Source organism: Saccopteryx leptura, chromosome 6, assembly GCF_036850995.1.
Source record: "Saccopteryx leptura isolate mSacLep1 chromosome 6, mSacLep1_pri_phased_curated, whole genome shotgun sequence".
NCBI lineage: Eukaryota > Metazoa > Chordata > Mammalia > Chiroptera > Emballonuridae > Saccopteryx > Saccopteryx leptura.
Window position 1 is genome coordinate 136,144,079 of NC_089508.1, and position 24,525 is coordinate 136,168,603.

The window sequence follows — 24,525 nt, forward strand, 5'->3', positions numbered from 1 at the left end:
ATTATTCTTGATTTTGAGAGGTTATCTTCTTGCTTTTTCTTTTCTCTCCCTCTTCCTGGTCGGTGACTCTGTACCCCGGGTTTTGCCCCTTTGCCACGCTCAGGTGGAGGTTTGCAGTTGATAAGTCTCTATGGCAATGTCATGTATTGTGCTTTAGTCTCGTTGGCAGTCGAGGCTATTAGCATTTATAGGCTCCGACAGTGAGAGAGTCCGTGTTCCTGGAGCCTTTCTCCTAGTCTTTCCTTCCTCAATTAGTAGCCTGATAATCCAGCTATGGGTTGCTGCTGCCTCTGCCTGGATAGTAAGAGGCTCAAAGAGCTGGCAACTCCCCACTCTATTTCCACTCAGCACAGGTCTCTGGGTAAGCCTCAGTCAGTCAGAGCTGCGAGCATAATCAGGCGGGCTTTCCGGCCATTCAAAGACCTCTGGCTCTGCCACTCTGTCCGGTAACACAAGCGGGCGCCCACTTCCAGGGCGCTTGGAGGAAACTCTCACTCACTGGCTGCACGCGCAGACCAAGATATCCGGCCAGCAGTCTCACGCTCTGAGTGAAACCCCCAACCGCAGGGAAAAGTTGCAGCATTGGAATTGAGTCTCGCTCCGTTCCCGTGCGCGGCTTTTGCAAGGCGCTGGGGCGGCCCGAGATTCCGCTTTGGCCCACACAAAGGCCCCTGACTCTGCCCCTCTGTGCGATAACACGGGTGCACACTGCAGAGGCACTCGGAGGAATCGCTCACTCCTTATCTGCGCGCGCAAACCAGGATATGAGGCCGGCCGTATTTCCCTCTGAGTGAAACACCCTCCAGTATGGAAAATCTCCACCGTTGGAATTAGTTCTCACTCCCTCCCGTGCGTGGCTTTCCCAGGGCTCTGGGGCTGCCCAGAAACTCTGCCCTCGGCCCACAGAAAGGCCTCTGACCCTGCCTCTCCGTGGGGCAACACGGGCACCCACTTCCGGGGCTTAGGAAGAAATCTCTCGCCCACTAACTGCGCACCAACCAGGAGACCGGGTAAAATGTCCGCGCCGCTTGTCTTTCTTTGTTTGGGTTTGGCGCGAGTGTTAGCTTGTATTGCCCGGGTTGCCACAGGATCAGATTTTCCTTGGCTTGGATCTCCGTGCCACAGCCTGGTTCGGCCGTTTGTGTCGCGGCCTGGATGTATTCACCCCCTTTGCCCGCCTCAGTTTCTATATTCACAGTTACCAGAGAAAGCCGCCCTGTTTAGGTTAGTGAGGAAGGCGGAGCATTTCTTACTCCCTATTTCCTTCGGGGTTTGGTTATATATTTAGCCAATTTTTCACTCAATCATACCTTTGGGTGTATTGCGAAGCATCTGGAAGCTCCAAGTATAGGTTTTTCTGTTTCTGGTTGAAGATCTTGTTGAGTTTTGGGGGAGATTTATCGGTATCGCTTCCTATCCCGCCATTACTCTGACGTCATCGGGGAGCTTTTTATTTCTTTCTCTTCTGATTGCTCTGGCTAGAACTTTCAGCATTATATTGAGTAAGAGTGGAGACAGTGGGCAGTTTGTCTTCTTTCTGATTTTAGAGAAAAAGTCTTTGACTTTTTGCCATTTAATATGATGTTAGCTGATGGTTTGTCATAAATGGCCTTTATTATATTAAGATATTTTCCTTCTAGACCCATTTTGTTAAGTGTTTTAACATAAAATGTTGTTGTGTTTTATTGAATGACTTTTCTGCATCTATTGATAGGATCATATGGTTTTTGTTATTTGTTTTGTTGATATGGTGCATTATGTTAACTGTTTTATGTATATTGAACCATCCCTGTGATTCCAGGATAAATCCCACGTGATCATGATGAATTATTTTTTTTAATGTGTTGTTGTATTCAATTTGCTAGTATTTCATTTAGGATTTTAGCCTCTGTATTCATTAGTGATATTGGACTATAGTTTTCTTTTTTTGTGTTGTCCTTGCCAGGTTTTGGTATGAGAGTTATACTGGCCTCATAAAATATGTTTGGAAGTATTGCTTGTCCTTCAATTTTTTGTAAGATTTTGAGTAGAATAGAAACCAAATCTTCTTTGAATGTTTGATAGAATTCACTAGTATGGCCATCTGGCCCTGGACTTTTATTTTTTTGGAGGTTTTTCATAGTTGTTTCTATTTCCTACCTGCTTATGGGTCTGTTTAGGCTATCTACATTTTCGTGACTCAGTCTAGGAAGCTTGTATTGTACTAGGAAATTATTCATTTATTATAGATTGTTAAATTTGGTGGCATATAGTTTTTATAGTATTCTACAATAATTCTTTGTATATGTACTATATCTGTGGTGATTTCTACTTTTTCACTTTGGATTTTGTTTATGAGTCCTTTCTCTTTTTTCCTTAGTGAGCCTTGCCAAAGGTTTGTCTATTTTGTTGATCTTTTCAAAGAACCAGCTCCTTCTTTTATTGATTTTTTTCTATAGTTTTTGTGTTCTCTATTTCATTTATTTCTGCTCTGATTTTTATTATTCCTTTCTTTGGCTGGTTTTGGGTTGCCTTTGTTCTTCTTTTTCTAGTTCCTTAAGATCTGATGTTAAGTTCTTTACTTGGGCTCTCTCTTGTTTATTCATATAAGCCTGTACTGATATGAATTCCCTCCTATTACTGCTTTTGCTGCATCCAAGAGATTCTGATGTCGTATTGTCATTTTCATTTGTCTGTATATATTTTTTGAACTCTGCTTTTATTTCTTCTTTGACCAACTCATTTTTTAGAAGTATATTGTTTGATTTCACATTTTATGTGGGTTTATTTACTTCTTTTCTGCAGTTAAATTCTAGTTTCAAAGCTTTGTGGTCAGAGAATATGCTTTGTATAATTTCAATCTTTCGGAATTTGTTGATGTTAGTTTTCTGGTGCAACATATGGTCAATTCTTGAGAATGTCCCACGTACACTGAAGAAAAATGTATACTCTGGTGTTTTGGGATGAAATATCTTATACATATCTCTCATATCCAATTATTCTATTGTTCTGTTTATTGCTTATATTTCTTTATTGATTTTCTGTTTGGATGAATGATCTAGTGCCATCAGCGGTGTATTGAGGTCTCCAAATATGATTGTATTTTTGTTGGTTTTTAGTTTTAGATCAGTTAGTAGATGTCTTATATACATTGGTGCTTCTTTGTTTGGTGCATATATATTAAGAAGTGTTATGTATTCTTGATTCAATCTCCCCTTTATCATTATGAAATGACCATCTTTATCTCTGATTACCTTTGCTGTCTTGTAGTCAGCACTCTTAGACATGAGTATGACTACACCTGCTTTTCTTTGGATGTTATTTCCTTGGTGATTTGTTTTCCAAACTTTCACTTTCAATTTGTTTTTATCCTTGTATCTTAGATGTGTTTCTTGAAAGCAGCATACATTTGGATTTTCTTTTTTGATCCAATCTGCTACTCTGTGTCTTTTTATTGGTGAGTTCAATCCATTTACATTTAGTGTAATTATTGACATTTGTTGGTTTCCTATTGCCATTTTATATATTGCTTTCTGATAGCTCACTATCTTGTTTGGTTCTTCTCTGTTGTTTTTCTGTCATTTGTGTTTGTTTGTTTGTATTCCATACTTCTTTCCTCTGTTTCTTTTTTTTTTTTTTTTTTTTTGCCATGTGTTTCTGTAGTTGTTTTTTCAGGGGTGGTTACTATTAGGTAATAAAAAGGATATATATCATATTCATTGTAGTACATTATCTTATGAGTGCTTCTGCACCCCATCCTCCTTGGCTACTGTTAATCTTTGTCCTCTTCCCTTTTTTGTTTTTGTTGTCACAGATTAATCTTGTTTTTATTGTGATCTTGTTGGAGCTTTTCCTTGTGATTTTGTTTTGTTTTGTTCTTTGTATCTGGTCGATAACCCCCTTTACTATTTCCTGAAGTGGAGGTTTTCTGGTGATAAATTCCCTCATCTTTTCTATATCTGTGAATGTTTTTATTTCTCCTACATATTTGAAGGATAGCTTTGTCAGGGGTCCCCAAACTTTTTACACAGGGGGCCAATTCACTGTCCCTCAGACTGTTGGAGGGCCACCACATACAGTGTTCGTCTCACTGACCACCAATGAAAGAGGTGACCCTTCTGGAAGTGCAGCAGGGGCCGGATAAATGGTCTCAGGGGCCACATGCAGCCTGCGGGCTGTAGTTTGGGGATGCCTGATGTATATAGTATTCTTGGCTGGAAGTTCCTCTCTTTCAGTACTTTAAATATTGGGGTCCACTATCTTCTGGCTTGTAGAAGTTCTGCTGAGAAGTCTGATGATAGCCTAATAGGCCTTTGTTTTGATGTTGTATTATTCTTTTCCCTAGCTGCTTTGAGGATTTTTTCTTTGTCATTGGTTTGTGATAATTTTATTATGATGTACCTTGGAGTAGGTCTATTTGGGTTAAGGTAACTTGGTGTTCTATTTACTTCTTGGATTCGAGGCTCTAATTCTTTCCACAGGCTTGGGAAGTTCTCATCAATTATTTGTTTGAAAATGTTCTCCATCCCATGTTCTCTTTCTTCTCCTTCATTATTCTTATGTTGCTTTTTCTGATGGAGTCAGAAAATTCCTGCAGGTCTTTCTTATTTTTTAAAAATTTGTGAGTCTCTCTCCTCTTCTCTCTGTAGTACCTCTAGTTGCCTGTCTCCTGTCACTAATTATTTCCTCTATCTGGCCTGTTCTATTAGCTAAGCTTGTTACCTCGTTTTTCAGTTCATGAATTGAGTTTTTCATCTCTGTTTGTTTCCATGTTGTAGTTTCAATTTCCTTGGTGAAGTATTCTTTTTGTTAATTAAATTGTTTCTTGAGTTCTCTCTATTACCTTTCCGTGCTTTCTTGTATTTCCCTGAATTTTTTTTTTGGACTTCAATTTTTAATTCTCTGTCATTTAAATCCAAGGTTTCCAATCAATTAAAATTTTTTCTAGAGATTTTTTTAAGACTTTATTTATTCATTTTAGAGAGGCGAGAAGGAGGAGAGAGAGAGAGAGAAAAAGAGAGAGAAGAGGGGAGGAGCAGGAAGCATCAACTCCCATATGTGCCTTGACCAGGTAATCCCAGGCTTTTGAACCGGCGACCTCAGCATTCCAGGTCAACGCTTTATCCACTGTGCCACCACAGGTCAGGCAAGAGATTTTTCATCATCTATTTGAACTATATCTGTCTTTTTTATCCATATTTGATTTCTTTTTCCTTAATGGCATTTGAGAGTGGTATTGTTAATAACACTAATAAGAGATAAATTAAAAAAATAAAAATTGAAAAGATACAGTGAAAAATGAATATTCTACAATGATAAGTGTAAGAAAAACTACCTAGGTCAAGGTGCAGGAACTGAGGAAAGATGACAAAAGAGATAAAAAACTAAGTCAAAAACACGCAAAATGCTACAAAGAAAAATATCAATCCAAAATATAATAATTTGTCGATTAATGACAATCAAATGAGAGAAAAAAGAAAAAGAAAAAAAGAGAAATAAAGTAATAGTTTTTTAAATGAAACCCTCATAAAAAATAAGAATGAAAAATGTAACAACTATGGATAATGAAGTTCAAAAGGAAAAAGAAAGAATAAAAAGGAAAGAAGATAAAATGACCCAAAATGTAAAAAAAAAAAAAAGTTATAAAAATGTAATTTTTTTCTGGTTTTGAGAGGTAGCTTTCTCCTTTTTTTCAGCAGGTAGTGCTATACTTCAGGTTTTTGCCCTTGTGGGGCTCTTGAGCAGAGGTTTGCTGTTGTGTCACTGTGGTAATGACATAGGCTAGGCCTCAGTCTCGTTGGTAGGCAGGGCTTGTTAGGGCTTGGTGACTCTGACAATGGGAGTCTCAGTTTTCCAGGTGCCTCTCCCCACATCTCTCCTACCTGAGGTAGCAGCCTGGGGACTTATCTATGAGGTTTGCCCCAGCCACTGTTTGCAGAGCAAGAGACTCTAAGAGCAGCCAGGTCCTTCCTCCAGTACTGTTCAAAGCACAGTTCTGGGTAAGTCTGTGCCAACCAGAGTCACCAGCAAAAGCAGGCAGGACTGGAAGCCAATTGCAGATCTAGCACCTTTCTAAGGGCGAGCGGACAGGACTAGCATGTCTCAGCATGTCGCAGGCTGGGAGTCGACTGCAGATCAAGTGCCTTTCTAGGGACGCCCAGGCATGTCTATATGCCTCAGCACTCTGAGGGTCTAATTTCCACAGGCTTCTCCCTTATGCACTGTTTGGTAGCCTGCAGCAAGCCGCATGCATGCCCAGACCACACAACTTCAGCAGTGCACACGGAGGTCTGCATTTGCCCACTTAGGCGCACAGCACCTGTGATCTCGGTCAGAACCGGGAATACAGGAATGCACTTTGAAGCCTGTATCAGCCCTGCAGAGGTGCCATGCCCGGGCAGTCCCAGGCCTAGGGATCCTGACCTTTGCGCACATCCCGTGCTGGTGATCATGGAGCTGGAAAAGTACAAAGACGCTGGCAACAGCCCATGCAGATGTCTATCGCTGATAATCTCAGGCTAAGCCCTCCAGCCCATGAGCACGCACACCCATGTCAGTGGTGCCTGGTAGAGCCACTCATATACCACCCGTGACCACAGATTCAGGAGCGCACAAAGCTGCTGGCGCCAGTGCTGGCTCCTGCGGGCACCCTGCAATGGTAACCTTTGTCGGAGCCTGCCTCCCGTGCTCACCCCACGTCCATGATCTCAGGCCAAGCCAGTGCGCTCTCTCTGCTTGATCATCTACCCCAGTCCTGATCCTTCCCTCTTTCCCAGACCGTCCAGTTCTCTTGTCTCCAGATGAAAGCATCCCTTCCTCAGATCAGTGAGGAAAGCGAAATACCCCATTCTCCGTCTTATTTCCTTCAGAGTGGATTATATATTCAGCCACCTTTTCACCCAATCATACCTTTGTCTAATGTGTGTATATTTCAGGTGCTCCTGAGATTTTTTTCTCTGTCGTTAGTTGTTAAATTTGTTGAAATTTCAAGGGGAGATATCGGGAGCACCCCTCACAGCACCATTTCTCTGATGTCACCCCAATATTGATCATTTTAATAACTAAAATTTATTTGCACAGGTTTTTCAACATCAAAAATGCCATAAGATCTAGGAGCCAGATTTTAGTATTTAATTCTATACTCCAATTAAAGAAACCAGAGTTGCCTGGAGAAATTATTGATTCTTCCACAGGACTAGAACATATGTAGGTGAGCGTGGGTGCCTTTTGTAGTGCCAGGAAGTAAAGAATTTCTCAGCAAAACAAACAATCTGAACAATGTGGGTTATGTCAAAAGGACACAGGAGTCAGCTGTGGTCAAAGCTGGAATAATTTGAGAAACAAAATAATGAAGTGTTGGATTCTAACTTAAGTATGGACTTCTGAGTCCATACAGACAAATAAATTATTGAATAAAATAATAAGTGGAGAAGAGACAAACCTCCTGAGGAGAAAAATTCTAAATAATTTTTGTAAGTACTCTGCCCTCAGGAATGTAAGACATAGTCCTCATTCCTTAAATGTAAGTTGTACATAGTGACTTACTCCTGAAGAGAGTTATACGGAAAGGGGAAAAACTTTTCACAGTGGAGAAACCTGACAATCACCATCTCAGCCAGATTATCAAGGTCAACAGTAACAGTGACAAGGCACACTGATAGCATGTATGTACCTTTGTTTTGATGTGAAGAAAATGGTGCTTTACCTCTGTAGTCTCCCTCCTAAAAACACATAACCCCAGGCTAATCATTAGAAAAAAGTCATCAAAGCAAAGAAAGTCTGAGAAACTCACAGCCAAGAGGAATCTAAGACACAATAACTAAATTTAATTTGGTATTTTGGATAAAATCCTTGAGTAGAAAACAGGTAGCTGATAAAAATTAAATCTGAAAATATGGACTTTAATTAATACTAATGTATAAATATTAGATCATTAATTTTAACAAGTGTAATAATTTTAGATGTTGATAGAAGAGGAAACTGGGTGTGAGATATATGGAACTTCTCTGTAATACCTTCTTAATATTTCTGTAAATTTGATACTGTTGTAAAATTAAAATTCTATTTTAAGAAATGCTATATATTGTCTCAAAAACTCAAACATAGAATTACCATAGGACTCAGTAATTCCATTCCTAGATTTATACTTCCAAAGAAGTATAAACAAATAAATACATGCTCATAGCAGCGTTATTTACAATGGTGGTGGAAACAGTCTAAATACTTACCAACAGATAAATGGATACATTAATTTCGACAGAGACAATAAAGTATCACTCAACCATAAAAATAAATGAAGTAATGATACATGCTATAACATAGATGAAACTCAAAATCATTATGCCAAGTGAAAAAGGCCAGAACAAAAGGTCACATATGTCATAACAGATGAGCACAAAAATTTATCTGGAAAAAAGATTATTTCATCATTAATAAAACAGTAAAAATTGGTAAGACTATAAATGCCCAACAAGGAGTTTGGTTAAACTGCATGTATCTGCATTTAAAAACCAACAAAATGGTTTCAAAATAATCCGTAATTATTTGGAGATGTTATCACAGTAAATAGGGAGAAAAATGAGTTACAAATGGTTAAAGGATATGCATGTTATATGTGCGTATCCGTAAAGTGATGAAAATAACACTTGAGGTCTTCTAAATTTTCTATAATATAGATCTCTATATACAGAGAGAAAAATATTACTTAAAAATAACAAAAGGTTTAAACAATGTTATATTATTTTGACAAATTTTTCCACTCAGTGCTGGAAAGTTTACCTAAGGCCTTCCTGCTTCTAAAACTGAGCTCTAGTGATGGAACTGGTTTGAAATTGGTTAAGAACTAAAGGGGAGAACCCTTTGGATTTCACAGTTGGCAAACCAAGGGCTTGATGAATAGGGGAGCAGGAGGGTTCCTTTTAAGAAATAGGATAGGTTTCACTGAGCATGTGTAGCTATGGAACTGTGCCTTGTCAGATACTTGAGGATAAATAACCCAACCCTTAGCATGTCTTTGAACACTTCTAATGACTGAAGCTCTTCATGTGCTCATCTATCTACTTTATAGATTAACTGAGCTACAAAATGCAAAGTTGTAAATACGGACAATCTTCGATTTAAGATGGTTCAACTAACAAGTTTTCAGCTTTACGATGGTGCAAAAGTGATAAACATTCAGTAGAAACCATACTTTGAATTTTGATCTTTTCCTGGGATTTGGATATATGATATAATACTCTCATAATGCTGGACAGCAAGCCACAGCTCCCAGTCAGACACCAGATCTCAATATATTGTTGGTCTAAATCAAACATTACAAAATGTGTCTTTACAGACCGAGATGGAGAAGAGAGAAAATCCATGTAAACAACTTTTAGATGTGTGTTTCATAATAAGAAACAACATCAATGCTGTAAGGGGATGGGGTCAGAGATATGTGAAGTGGTCATATTACAGTGCACTTGTGTGCCTACAGTCCCGCTTACATACATGCCCTGTGCCCCATCATAAACAGAGGCAACACTGAGGAGACAGAGAAAGGGACAACAGCAGGCAAAACTCTATTTTTTTTCTTAACTTCAAAAGGTTTATTTTCTACAAAAATAACTTGTGCTCAAAAAACAGGGAAGAAACTTATTAAGTAGTTTTAAGTTTTGATAGTAAAAAGAATTATGACTAATAGTAAAGAAAAAGAGAAATCCTTTGAATGATAAATATCTATTGATGTGTCCTATAGTTTTTTTTTCATGTAGTCAGTATATTATAGGAAGGAAGATGATGAGTGGCTGATGGGTTCCATTAGCACCCAGACTGACTGCAGATGAGCAAGGTGTACTGTGCTTAATTCTAGTCTCCCCATCTTTTTTTTTTACCTTCTTAACCTGAAAACCTGAATTTTAGTAGTGTACAAGACTGTTTCTGCACATTACTCTGAGATTTCTGCACAAAATCTGAGATTTCTGTTTTTCAAACTGCTGTGACTTACATCCTGAGAGCAAAAGCAGGGAATATTTGTGTAGGTTAAATGGGTGTCAGTTTAAGGGCAATGTGATTAATTTACAATTTCTGGCTATAGATGTGAATTTTGGTCTCTTTTTCTCTTTCATACACACATTTTCCTTACAGCTGTGCAATACAAATAGATCTTAAAAGTGTGAAAAAGGAAAATCTGTTCCAATGAATATATAAAAGGGACACCAAATAAACTCTCCATGATAGCATCTCTGTTACAGGCATAGATGGCTTCTTTTTCCAGCTCTCCTCACCTCCCCTTACTCCAAAATTGGCTTTAAGTTCCATCCACTGAATTCTCCTCAAAATATTGCAATGACACAGATGCCTGATAACACCAGAAAAGCCTGTCTGTACCTTATTTTTTAGTCCTCTCTGTGCATAAAGCTTTGGGTCAATAAATCAGAAAAAAATAGCTTATGAATTAATAATGTAAACAGCACACATGACTTGTTGCTATGGAAATCCAGATTTTTTTCCAGTAGCCTGGGAGCTTAGTGACCTTTGTGATATCTTGCCAATAAACAGTGACATCCTTAACCTACCACTTATTTTCCTTACAGGGACCATGTCATAGAACATGACAACCACTTGTCAATATCCACACATTCAAACATTATAGTATGGGACATATAAATCACTTAAATACCACTTTGTTTCCTAAAGTATTTAAAGAGACTTTAAGACATAAATACGTGGTGGTCAGGAAGTCCATGAGAAATACATGTCTACTACAAATAAAATCATCAGATGGACCATCCTGCCTCTAATCCTCACATTTAAAGGTAAAAAGTAGTAGTCATGAAGAAGTAAAAAAGGTTGAGACAAGGAGAAATGTTATGAGGCTCTGACTCCTGCATTTAAAGGGGTACAGTGGGGGTGGTGGGCAGTGACACTAGTGGCATATTTTATGAACGTGACAGGAGGTCGATGGAGTCAAACAAGAAGGGGAAAAAACAAAATGAGGAAGAAAGAAATGGAAACAAATACAGCTGATGAATCTCAGTGAACGCTTTAACTGCAAGTATTCTGTTGTGAAACGCACTTGTGGTGAGAATAAAAGTGCTTTATTATAAATATTGGAACCTTGATCATCAAACCCTAAAGTTCTAAACATTTTATGTAGGAGTTGGAGATTGTATGTTTCTTGGAACAGAAAATGCCACAAACCTTTTCCTTAATAGTGTAAATCTACTTTTACAAATTAAAAAAAGTACTATATTTATAAAGAATATCAATAATAGAGAACTCAAAGTGATTATTAGATAACCCAGGGGCTGACACAGAGTTCTACTATATATATAGTCAAGTTAAATTATCACTAATACTTTTTGCCCTCTAATTGACTCAACTGAATAAACCAGGGGTAGTCAACCTTTTTATACCTATCACCCACTTTTGTATCTCTGTTAGTAGTAAAATTTTCTAACCACCCACCAGTTCCACAGTAATGGTGATTTATAAAGTAGGGAAGTAACTTTACTTTATAAAACTTATAAAGCAGAGTTACAGCAAGTTAAAGCATATAATAAAAATTACTTACCAAGTACTTTATGTCGGATTTTTGCTAAGTTTGGCAGAATAAATCTTTATAAAACAACTTACTACAGTTAAATCTATCTTTATTTATACTTTGGTTGCTCCACTACCACCCACCATGAAAGCTGGAACGCTGACTAGTGGACAGTAGGGACCAGGTTGACTACCACTGGATAAACCAACAAAAATAATCATGGAATTATGGTGGTAAGAAGTGACTCTTGGGATTACCTGGTTCAATTCCCTACTTTTAAAGAAGATGAAACTTAATTTTCAAAGAGGAGAAAATCGCTTGAAAAAAGCCACACTGGAGCCTGACCAATGGCAACACAGTAGATAGACCAACAACCTGGGACTCTGAGGACTCAGGTTCGACACCCCAAGGTCACCCATTTAAGCATAGGATCATAGACATTATCCCATGGTCGCTGGCTTGAGCCCAAAGGTCACTGGCTTGAAGCCCAAAGTCACTGGCTTGAGCAAGGGGTCACTGGCTCAGCTGGAATCGCCTGGTCAAAGCATCTATGAGAAGCAATCAATGAACAACTAAAGTGACGTAATTATGAGTTGGTGTTTTTCATCTCTCTCCCTTCCTGTCTGCCTGTATCTGTCTCTCTCTCTCTCCTAAAAAAAAAAAAAAAAAAAAAAAAAAAGCCACACTGTACCTTTCACACTGTTTTCTCTGGAAGGCCATGAACATCAAACATATACACGGCTGCATTACAGAAAGGACATATTGGTACTGAACTCCTGGTTTCTATACAGTCACCTGTCCTTTTTTTTTTTTTTAAGATGAAAAAGAGGAAGGTGATAAAAGAGAAGCAGTCATGCCTGTTAGCACAGAAATTTGACTGCTATGTGACTCCATCGGGGTGAATTGGCCAAGAATGATGGCTGTCTTCCATGAAACTGCTGGGTTGTTTCAGAAGCACTTGGGAATGGGAGAGCAGAAGGGCACTTACTCTTTCTACTTAAGTGCAGGTTAAAAGACAGAGTGGTTAGGCAAAACAAGTTTCCTTCTAAGGCTACAGCAAGACAGAACAGAGCAGTTATAAGATCAGTTTTGTCAGAATAGACAATATAAGGCATTCAAGTAAAAAACAAAGGACCAAAACATGCAGCATTTGAACTTGCAGTCTACCTCATTTTCTTTTTTCTTTTTTTTTTTTACAGAGGCAGAGATAGACAGGGACAGACAGACAGGAACGGAGAGAGATGAGAAGCATCAATCATCAGTTTCTCGTTGCGCGTTGTGACTTCTTAGTTGTTCATTGATTGATTTCTCATATGTGCCTTGACCGTGGGCCTTCAGCAGACCGAGTAACCCCCTGCTGGAGCCAGCGACCTTGGGTCCAAGCTGGTGAGCTCTTTGCTCAAGCTGGCGACCTCGGGGTCTCGAACCTGGGTCCTTCCGCATCCCAGTCCGACGCTCTATCCACTGCGCCACCACCTGGTCAGGCAGTCTACCTCATTTTCAACTGTGGGTGCCATGCACCCTCTCTCTGAGGTATTGTAGTGAAAGACCTGGATTTGAGTCCTAGCTTGCAGGTACTCCTCAGCATCTCACACATCTCTTTAATTTACTCATCTGACTCATAAAGGGAAGAAGTCCCACCTGCTTCCTGCTTAAACAGTTAGATGGTATTTTTATGACCTGAAAGCCACTCAGGCAACATTCCTGAGAACAACAGACCATGCACTGGGCAAGTTCAAGGTGCTAGAGAAATGGGAGATAAATTTAACAATGTCCTTGTTCTCAAGATACTCACACCATGAGTGAAAAAGGAGGCTGTGGCCCATTCACAACTCATGTAACTGCAATATAACAAGTGCTACCTAGTGATATGAACAAAAGGTTTGTGGGAAAATAAGAGAGGGAATGATTCATTATACCAACAGGTACTATTATTTCAGGATGTTATTTTGAGTGTAACTTAAAAAAAAAAAACTAGCACACTACTGTGGAAAATTGTGTGTATTGTACAAATTGATATAAGCATATGAAAACACTTTGCTTACTACTTAGAATAGTTGTTGCCTCATTTTTTATAAGCAACGGTGCTAACAAGTTTTATGAGGGAAATTCTATTAGTCAGATGTTACTGCCAGCTGTTTTGTAGGAAAAAAACCCAACTACTTAAAGTCTTTCATTCAAAATAAAACAAAACAGCTTGACCAAGCGGTGGCACAGTGGATAGAGCAGTGGGACTGGAATGAGGAGAACCCAGGTTCAAAACCCTGAGGTTGGCAGCCTGAGTACAGGCTCATCTGGCTTGAGCACGGGCTCACCAGCTTGAGCACAGGGTCACTGGCTTGAGCATGGGATCATAGACGTGACCCTATGGTCGCTAGCTTGAGCTGAAAGGTCACTGGCTTGAAGCCCATGGTCGCTGGCTTGAGCCCAAGGTCGCTGGCTTGAGCAAGGGGTCACTTGCTCTGCTGTAGCCCCAATACCCTGTCAAGGCACATATGAGAAAGCAATCAAAGAACTACTAAGGTGCTGCAACAAAGAATTGATGCTTCTCATCTCTCTCCCTTCCTGTCTGTCTTTCCCTAGCTGTTCCTCTGTCTGACTCTATCTCTGTCACAATAAAATAAAATAAAATTTAAAAAAATCATTGGAAATAAACTACAGTCTTGATTATCTGCAAAAGACAAGGCTGGAATAGATAATTAATCCACAAATAATGAGAAAACCTGTTATCCTATTACTTTCACATTCTTCTCTCTCCCCAACCCCCACAAAATCCTTTGCTATAGTGGATTTTTTAAAAAGACCTGTTTGAATTGTTGGCTAATTTAATATATGAGAAAAATGCATATACTTGGATTTAAAGAATTGCAGGTATAAAATTAAGCCATAAATTGTAGAATTGATCCCTGTTTTCCTTATATAGTTTGGGCTATAATCTGTTGCTTTGCTAAACTGGGTAACTTTTCTACTCTTCTACCATTATCACACAAGTTTGGAACTGGAAGGAACCACAGAAACCAACTCATCCAGCTTACTCTTTTTACAGACAAGGAATGGACTGAGGTGGTTCATCTTCTCATGATCACATCTTGTCTTTCAGCGTTTCCTATGTTAACAGCCATAATTATGTTAACTATGTTAACATGCAAACATCAGAGAAGGTAAAGGTTAAAGTAATCTTTTAAAATATCCATCTTTAAAAGCCAGAGGTATAAAAGAGATTGAACGATGCTGCACAAACAGACCACAGCAGCTGCAGTCCCTCTATACTGATGTGTGTATAGATTCTTCCAGCTCAGGATGGGATCTCCCTACCAAGCCAATCATGTACACAATCTGAACAAACATAAGCAATCTGCTTTCATGAAATAACTACCCCAGTCAAAAAACTGAACTGTCATTTCACAAAGCTGCCAAATGCATTAGACTGGGATTACACAATTAGTCAGAACATGCTTTATTAAATTAAATACTCTGAAGTCTTGTATGTCTAGGAATTAAAATAGTGCTTCGTTGTCCAACCCCACATTCCAGAGGAGGGAGCAAACAGAAAGAAGGGGCATCAGGAAATCCTACCACACTCTATTTCTCTACCAATCAGACACATACATCATACCAGGGTAGGCAGGTGGACACTAATCCCTTGTTAGTGAGCAACACACATTTTCGAAATAAATCTCCGACCTGGAATGAATTACTGTAATAGCCAAAGCCAGAGTGAGTCCACAGATGAAAAACCAGACCTGGCTACCTGCTCTGTGCTGTCTTGCATAATGACACTGTTGGGGTATTAAAAGGCTAGCCTTTCGGGATATGGCATCTACCCTCCTAAATCTCACTTAAATCCGAGGGAAAGAGAAAATATGCCTCCTTTAGTCTCTGAAATATGTTTATCTTTCTGTATCTATTTCTGCTGGCCACCCTTGTTATCTTTTCAAAGAGAAAAAATAAAAATAAGGTGAGAACTGCACCACTGCAGATCCCAAGAAAAGTAAGCACAAAAACAACAACAAAGCCTACAGCAACGTCAAATAATATTTCAGCAACTGGGGAAAATCACCACATGCTATCTGGTGTTAGCTGAATGCAGACTGGAGCATGCTGTGCCTGGAACCCCAGGCAGCCCGCCATCTCCGCAGCCTGAGTCTCTGCCAGCTCTCCACCCACCCTCCACCCCCCAACACCACCACCACCACGCACTGAAATTCAGCAAGGAAGTTATGGTGTTTAGCCTCTGTGTGCAAAACCGACAGACAGACCACTCACCACATCCCGCAAAAGGACCAAGAGGCCCGGATATTAAAACCGTGGTGCAATCAGAGGCACTGGAGGAGGTGGGACGACGGAACCACATTTTTAGAGCCCCCAGGTTTTTGCAGCATTATCACAGACTGGGACGCAGGGATGAAAGGAAGAGCACCTTCTGCCAAAAATGGACCAGGCGCGTTTTCCCCAGTGGTTCCTCGCCGCCTGCGTGCAGGTCGCAATACCGCAGGTGACAAGACCCGCTGGTTCCGCTAAAATTCAGTCGGAAATAGCAGCTGAGCGGGGCGCCTGGCCGGGTACCAGGTGGCACTGGAGGAGCGCCCACACCGCATCTCCGCGCCGGCCGCCACCTTAAAGGAGCAAGAGCCGGGTGTGCCACATACTCCCTCATCGAGCATCTGCGAGCCACTGTGGGCTGTGGGAGCTCCCTCAGTTAGCCGTGGGGTCCCATTTATCTATAAGGGAGCCAAAGGTGCAACCCAGACTCAGAGCTTTGGTACACAGGGGTCAGTGTGGGCCGGGAAGGGGGATTACAGTAGGTCTCTCAGCCCTCCCCATGCATCTTCCTCACAGTGAGGGCGCTGGGGGCGGGGACTCTGGAATCCGCTTGGGGGCTTCTTTGTCTCTCTCAGTGCCCCACAGGAGAATTTGAATGCCTGCCGGACCTGTGCAGGGTCGAAACCCGGGAATGCCTGCCGGGCCCTGGTGACGTCGCGCCCCAGGGTGACAACTGAACCTCCCAGGAGAAGCGCGAGGGTAGGGAGGAGGGTGGATCCCTGATTCCAGGGAAGAAAGGCGCAGCCGGGGCCTCCCGAGCCGCGGGGATGTCGCACAGAGAAGGGCGGGGGAAGGGCAGGCCAGCAGAGTCCTTGGGAAAAGCCCGCTTACCTTGGCAGCCCCGGCCTGGGCGCAAATCATACTCCCTCCAGCGCGCAGGTTAGAGCCAGGGGACACACGTGCTCTGCAGGGTGCTTTCGCCGCGCACCGGCGCTCCGGTGCTCTGAGCGGACGGCGGCCAACGCTATGGCGGAGGTGCGCGCGGCCCCAGGACTGTGTGCACAGAGGGCTGGCTGGGTCAGAAGCGCGGTGGATGCTGGCTCCAAAAGCCGTGTCTGATGCACGGTAATGCAACACACTTCATCGCTTTATACTCCTGCGCGCATTCCCCTCCCTCCTCGCCTGCTCCTCTGTGGGTAAAAGACTCCAGAACCAACCACTAGCCAGGCTCTTTCTCCTGAGCTCTGCCCCGCCCTACAGCCTTAGCTCGCACCACTACCCCTCCCCTGCCCCTCCATTATATATGTGTGTATGTGTGTGTGTGTGTGTATACATATTTATATCTACGTATCTACATACATACAACAGAGAGAGAAAGAAAGAGTGTGAATGAGAGAGAGATTCTTGTCACCGCCGGCCCTATCCTTCCAACACCCAGCACCAGCTCCGGCCCATTGCCCAGCCTAACTTTCAAACAGTGTTTTATATGAAACTGCACACAGCATGTGAATGCTAGAATGGGAAGTAAGCAAAGATTAGACCCTCCTTGTATAGCCAATTGAACTGCAAACAGAACTGTAAGGCTGGTCACTGTTGCTTCCTAGCTATTCCATATATGTATATCTGAGTGCACTTGGTCTGTACTTGGCCTGTATGTGGTCACATAAGATGCGTCGTTTTGAGTATGGTCCATGTGATTTGCTGACCTGATGGCATTCTTCACAATGCTCATTTACTTCTTCCCACTCTTCTGCCCAGCATTCCCTACATATTTTGCACCCTGAAAAGTCCTCTTCTCATACCCCAAAGACAGTGCTCCTTTAGATTAAGCAAAGGGCTGGCCCCTACTCCAGACTCCTATTTAAGACCAGAGCACAGACCTCCCAAAACCACATCTCCTGTCTCTTCCCACTAAGATGGGCTGCTTCTTAGTGTATTTTATTTCACTGACCAGCAACTTGTCATTGGTTTCTCTCTCACAACCAGAACTTTCCAGAAGTGGAAAGCTTAGAAGATGTAAAGGCAAGGGATTTTTATCTTTTTTTTTTTTTTTTTGTATTCCCAAGATTACAAAGAATTTGGCTTTTTTAAAAATTTTATATTTTTACATTTCTTCCTAAAGTCTCCGGTTCATTTGGAATTACTATTTTTTAGGTGTGAGTTAGTATATTTTGTTTGTTTTTGCATATGAATGTTCAATTATTCTAACACTATATATAGAGAAGACAATTGAATTCCCTTTTCAGTTTTTCAGAAATAAGTTGTCCATATGGGTCTCTTTCTGAGTTCCCTATTTTGTGCCAATAATTTATTTGTCTATCCTTTTGTCAATATTACATTATTTTAATTACATATATTTATATTAAGTCTGAAAATCAAGTAGAGTTCTTCATCTTGTGCATTTTCAAAATTATTTTTGCTATTTTCATATCATTGCCTTTCTGCATAAATTTAAAATTAGTTTATTGATATCTACAATAAATTCCTGGTAGGATTTCATTGCATTGTGCTAAGTTTATAGATCAATTATAGAAGAACTGACATTTTAATAATCTCCCTATTCCTTAAAGTGCTCTAGTTCAAAAACTTATTATATATTTGCATTTATTTAGGTTTTCTTTTATTTATTCCATGAGTATTAGAGGTTGTTAACATACAGATGCTATACATATATATATATATATTTTTTACAGAGACAGAGAGTCAGAGAGAGGGATAGATAAGAACAGACAGGCAGGAACAAAGAGAGATGAGAAGTATCAATCATCAGGTTTTCATTGCGACACCTTAGTTGTTCATTGATTGCTTTCTCATATGTGCCTTGACCGTGGGCCTTCAGCAGACCGAGTAACCCCTTGCTCGAGCCAGCGACCTTGGGTCCAAACTGGTGAGCTTTGCTCAAAACAGATGAGCCCGCGCTCAAGCTGGTGACCTCGAGGTCTCAAACCTGGGTCTTCTGCATCTCAGTTCGACGCTCTATCCACTGCGCCACCGCTCAGTCAGGCCATATTATTTATTTTAATTTTGAATTTTACTTTGTGTTAAAATGTATCTGATAATTATTTATTTATTTATTTATTTATTTATTTATTTATTTATTTATTGTGTGTTTTTCTGAAGTGAGAAGCAAGAAGAGGCAGACTCCCATATGTGCCTAATTGGAATCCACCAGGCATGCCCACCAGGGGTCAATGCTCTGCCCATCTGGGGCATTGCTCTGCTGCAACTGGAGCCATTCTAGTGCCTGAGGCAGAGACCACGGAGCCATCCTCAGCACCTAGGCCAGCTTTTCTCCAATGGAGCCTTGGCTGCAGGAGGGGAAGAGAGAGACAAAAAGAGAGAGAGGAAAGGGTTGAGAAGTAGATGGATGCTTCTCCTGTGTGCCCTGGCCAGGAATCGAACCTGGACTTCCACACACTGGGCTGCTCTACTGCTGAGCCAACTGGCCAGAGCTGATATTCATTTCATCAGTTATAGGCATGCAGATATATGACAGAAATAATTGCCATTTAGTAATTAACTCAGAAATCCCTAGAAACAGAAAACATGACCTTTCACACAGAGTTACATCAAGAAGCACCTGGGTTGGTCAGGAGGCAGTAGGGGCAAAGGGAGAATAACATGACCCAAAGCCTCTATTTTGTTTTTCGCAAGATCGAATGAGGGGAGGACATGTAAGTGAAAATAAATTTAGAATTAGATAGTTTGAATAATTTCAGTGATTTCTGGGCTATACGGAGAGTCTAGAGTTGTTCAATACTTGATACTTGGGTGACTTAAAGGACTAATATTGAATTGGTGTGTGAGAGTTATATAAAAAAAAAGTGGTTGGAGATATGGACTCAGGATCAATTGGTTTGTGTATGAAAAATGTGCTCATAAGAAAGTTGTTGCTATTTTTAAGAATTAGCTTAGCCCTGAGAGGAACTGTCTCTTTCCAGACAGCAATGTTCCTAAGATGTCAAAACAGGAAATACAGAAAATCTAAAAAAACCTCATGATTAATACAAACTTGGTCACTGCTACAATGGAGAAATAATTGAAACTTATTTATTAGTTCTAGAAGGTTTATGTGGATTTTTTTTATAATAATTTTATTTTTTTTAATGGGGTGACATCAATAAATCAGGATATATATATTCAAAGATAACAAGTCCAGGTTATCTTGTCGTTCAATTATGTTGCATACCCATCACCCAAAGTCAGATTGTCCTCTGTCACCTTCTGTCTTGTTTTCTTTGTGCCCCTCCCCCTCCCCCTTTCCCTCTCCCATTCCCCCTATCCCCCCCCCCCCCCCGTAACCACCACACTCGTATCAATGTCTCTTAGTTTCACTTTTATGTCCCACCTACGTATGGAATAATGCAGTTCCTGGTTTTTTCTGATTTACTTATTTCACTTCGTATCATGTTATCAAGATCCCACCATTTTGCTGTAAATGATCCGATGTCATCATTTCTTATGGCTGAGTAGTATTCCATAGTGTATATGTGCCACATCTTCTTTATCCAGTCATCTATTGATGGGCTTTTTGGTTGTTTCCATGTCCTGGCCACTGTGAACAATGCTGCAATAAACATGCGGCTGCATGTGTCTTGACGTATCAATGTTTCTGAGTTTTTGGGGTATATACCCAGTAGAGGGATTGCTGGGTCATAAGGTAGTTCTATTTTCAGTTTTTTGAGGAACCACCATACTTTCTTCCATAATGGTTGTACTACTTTACATTCCCACCAACAGTGGATGAGGGTTCCTTTTTCTCTACAGCCTCTACAACATTTGCTATTACCTGTCTTGCTAATAATAGCTAATCGAACAGGTGTGAGGTGGTATCTCATTGCAGTTTTCATTTGCATTTCTCTAATAGCTAAAGAAGATGAGTATCTTTTCATATATCTGTTGGCCATTTATATTTCTTCCTGGGAGAAGTGTCTATTCATATCCTCTTCCCATTTTTTTATTGTATTGTTTGTTTGTTTGTTGTTGAGTTTTATAAGTTCTTTGTATATTTTGGATATTAGCCCCTTATCTGAGCTGCTGTTTGAAAATATCATTTCCCATTTAGTTGGCTTTCTGTTTATTTTGTTATCAGTTTCTCTTGCTGAGCAAAAACTTCTTAGTCTGATGTAGTCCCATTCATTAATTTTTGCCTTCACTTCTCTTGCCTGTGGAGTCAAATTCATAAAATGCTCTTTAAAACCCAGGTCCATGAGTTGAGTACCTATGTCTTCTTCTATGTACTTAATTGTTTCAGGTCTTATGTTTAGATCTTTGATCCATTTTGAGTTAATTTTTGTACAGGGGGACAAACTGTAGTCCAGTTTCATTCTTTTGCATGTGGCTTTCCAGTTTTCCCAGCACCATTTATTGAAGAGGCTTTCTTTTCTCCATTGTGTGTTGTTGGCCCCTCTATCAAAAATTATTTGACTATATATATGTGGTTTTATTTCTAGACTTTCTATTCTGTTCCATTGGTCTGAGTGTCTATTTTTCTGCCAATACCATGCTGTTTTGATTGTCGTGGCCCTATAATAGAGTTTAAAATCAGTTATTGTAATGCCCCCAGCATCATTCTTTTTCTTTAGTATTGCTTTGGCTATTCGGGGTTTTTTATACTTCCATATAAATCTGAGGATTTTTTGCTCTATTTCTTTAAAAAATGTCATTGGAATTTTGATGGGAATTGCATTAAATTTGTATATTGCTTTGGGTAATATAGCCATCTTGATTATATTTATTCTTCCTAGCCAAGAACAAGGTATATTCTACCATCTCATTATATCTTTTTCGATTTCCCTTAACAATGGTTTATACTTTTCATTATATAAGTCCTTTACATTCTTTGTTATGTTTATTCCTAAGTATTTTATTTTTTTTGTTGCAATCGTGAAGGGGATTATTTTTTTGAGTTCCTTCTCAATTGTTTCATTGTTGGCATATAGAAAGGCTATTGACTTCTGTATGTTAATTTTGTATCCTGCGACCTCACTGTATTGGCTTATTGTTTCTAGTAGTCTTTTTGTGGATTCTTTGGGGTTTTCGATGTATAGAATCATATCATCTGCAAAAAGTGATACCTTTACTTCTTCTTTTCTGATATGGATGCCTTTTATTTTTTTGTCTTGTCTGATTGCTCTGGCTAGAACCTCTAGTACCACATTAAATAAGAGTGGAGAGAGTGGACAACCCTGTCTTGTTCCTGATTTAAGGGGGAAAGCCTTCAGTTTAGTGCCATTTAATATGATGTTAGCTGATGGTTTATCATATATGGCCTTTATCATGTTGAGATATTTTCCTTCTATACCCATTTTGTTGAGAGTCTTAAACATAAAATTGTGTTGTATTTTATCAAAAGCCTTTTCTGCGTCTATTGGTCTATTGATAAGATCATGTGGTTTTTGTTCTTTGTTTTGTTGATATGGTGTATTACGTTAACCGTTTTACGTATGTTGAACCATCCTTGAGATTCTGGGATGAATCCCACTTGATCATGATGTATTATTTTTTTAATATGTTGTTGTATTCGATTTGCTAGTATTTTGTTTAGTATTTTAGCATCTGTATTCATTAGAGATATTAGTCTGTAGTATTCTTTTTTTGTGGTGTCTTTGTCCAGTTTTGGTATGAGGGTCATGTTGGCCTTATAAAATGTGTGTAGAAGTATTGCTTCTTCTTCAATTTTTTTGGAAGAATTTGAGTAGAATAGGAACCAAGTCATCTTTGAATGTTTCAGAGAATTTACTAGTGTAACCATCTGGGCCTGGATTTTTATTTTTGGGGATGTTTTTAATAGTTTATTCTATTTCTTACCTACTAATTGGTCTGTTGAGGCTCTCTGCTTCTTCTTGACTCAGTCTAGGAAGGTTGTATTGTTCTAGGAATTTATCCATTTCTTCTAGGTTGTTGAATTTAGTGGCATAAAGTTTTTCATAGTATTCTACAATAATTCTTTGTATATCTACGATATCCGCGGTGATTTCTCCTCTTTCATTTTGGATTATGTTTATATGAGTTCTTTCTCCTTTTTCCTTGGTAAGTCTTGCCAAGGGTTTGTCAATTTTGTTGATCTTTTCAAAGAACCAGCTCCTTGTTCTATTAATTTTTTCTATAGTTTTTCTGTTCTCTAATTCATTTATTTTTACTCTGATTTTTATTATCTCCTTTCTTCAGCTGGTTTTGGGTTGTCTTTGTTCTTCTTTTTCTAGTTCCTTAAGGTGGGAAGTTAAGTGGTTCACTTGGACTCTCTTTTGTTTGTTCATATATGCCTGAAGTGATATGAACTTCCTTCTTATCACTGCTTTTGCTGCATCCCATAGATTCTGATATGTCGTATTGTCATTTTCATTAGTCTATATATATCTTTTGATCTCTGCACTTATTTCTTCTTTGACCCATTCATTTTTTAAAAGTATGTTGTTTAGTTTCCACATTTTTGTGGGATTTTTTTTCCTCTTTTTTGAAGTTGAATTCGAGTTTCAAGGCTTTATGATCAGAAAATATGCTTGGTACAACTTCAATTTTTCTGAATTTGCTGATGTTGTTTTTGTGGCCCAACATATGGTCAATTCTTGAGAATGATCCATGTACACTGGAGAAAAATGTATACTCAGTCACTTTGGGATGAAATGTCCTGTAGATGTCTATCATATCCAGGTGCTCTAGTGTTTTGTTTAAGGCCACTATGTCTTTGTTGATTCTCTGTTTGGATGACCGATCTAGAGCCGTCAGCGGTGTATTGAGGTCTCCAAATATGATTGTATTTTTGTCAGTTTTTGTTTTAAGATCAATAAGTAGCTGTCTTATATATTTTGGTGCTCCTTGGTTTGGTGCATATATATTAAGAATTGTTATGTCTTCTTGATTCAGTGTCCCCTTAGCCATTATGAAATGGCCATTTTTGTCTCTGAGTACTTTTTCTGTCTTGTAGTCAGCATTATCCGATATGAGTATTGCTACATCTGCTTTTTTTTTTGGTTATTTGCTTGGAGTATTGTTTTCCAGCCTTTCACTTTGAATTTGTTTTTATCCTTGTTACTTAGATGAGTTTCCTGTAGGCAGCATACAGTTGGATTTTCTTTTTTAATTCATTCTGCTACTCTGTGCCTTTTTATTGGTGAGTTCAATCCGTTTACATTTAGTGTAATTATTGACACTTGTGAGTTCCCTATTGCCATTTTATGGATTGCTTTCTGTTAGTTTTGTGTCTTGTTTGATCCTTCTCTTTCATTTTTCTATCTTTTGTTTTTATTTGGTTGTATTCCATACATCTTTCCTCTGTTGCTATCTTTTTTATCTCATGTGCTTCTGTGGTGGTTTTTTCAATGGTGATTACCTTTGAGTAATGAAAAGAGTCCCTACCCTGTTCATTGTAGCGAACTATTTTGTGAGTACTTTTGCACTCCATCGTCCTTTGCAACTGTTAATCTCCATCTTCTCCCCCCCCCCTTCTTTTTGTTGTTGTCACAGTTTAAATTTGGTTTTATTGTGTTCTTCTTGGAGCTTTTACTTGTGGCTCTGTTTTTTTTTGTTCTTTGTATCTGATTGGAGAACCCCCTTTAGAAATTCCTGGAGTGGGGGTTTTCTGATGATAAATTCCCTCATCTTTTCTGTATCTGTGAATGTTTTTATTTCTCCTTCATATTTCAAGGATAGCTTTGATCAGTATAGTATTCGTGGCTGAAAGTTCCTCTCTTTCAGGACTTTAAATATTGGGGTCCACTCTCTTCTAGCTTGTAGAGTTTCTGCTGAGAAATCTGATG

At 39.5% G+C, this 24,525-nt stretch overlaps 1 protein-coding gene across 1 annotated transcript in view; it reads right to left on the reverse strand.

Annotated features, from left to right (window-relative positions):
- HECW1 (HECT, C2 and WW domain containing E3 ubiquitin protein ligase 1) overlaps positions 1 to 16,852 on the reverse strand; it is a 512,769-nt gene extending 495,917 nt beyond the window's left edge. The window contains exon 1 of the mRNA XM_066342679.1: positions 16,658 to 16,852. Within this exon, the coding sequence (XP_066198776.1) occupies positions 16,658 to 16,687 (30 nt within the window). The 5' untranslated portion in view covers positions 16,688 to 16,852. The remainder of the gene's footprint in view (positions 1 to 16,657) is intronic.
- Between the last annotated feature and the right edge of the window lie 7,673 nt (positions 16,853 to 24,525).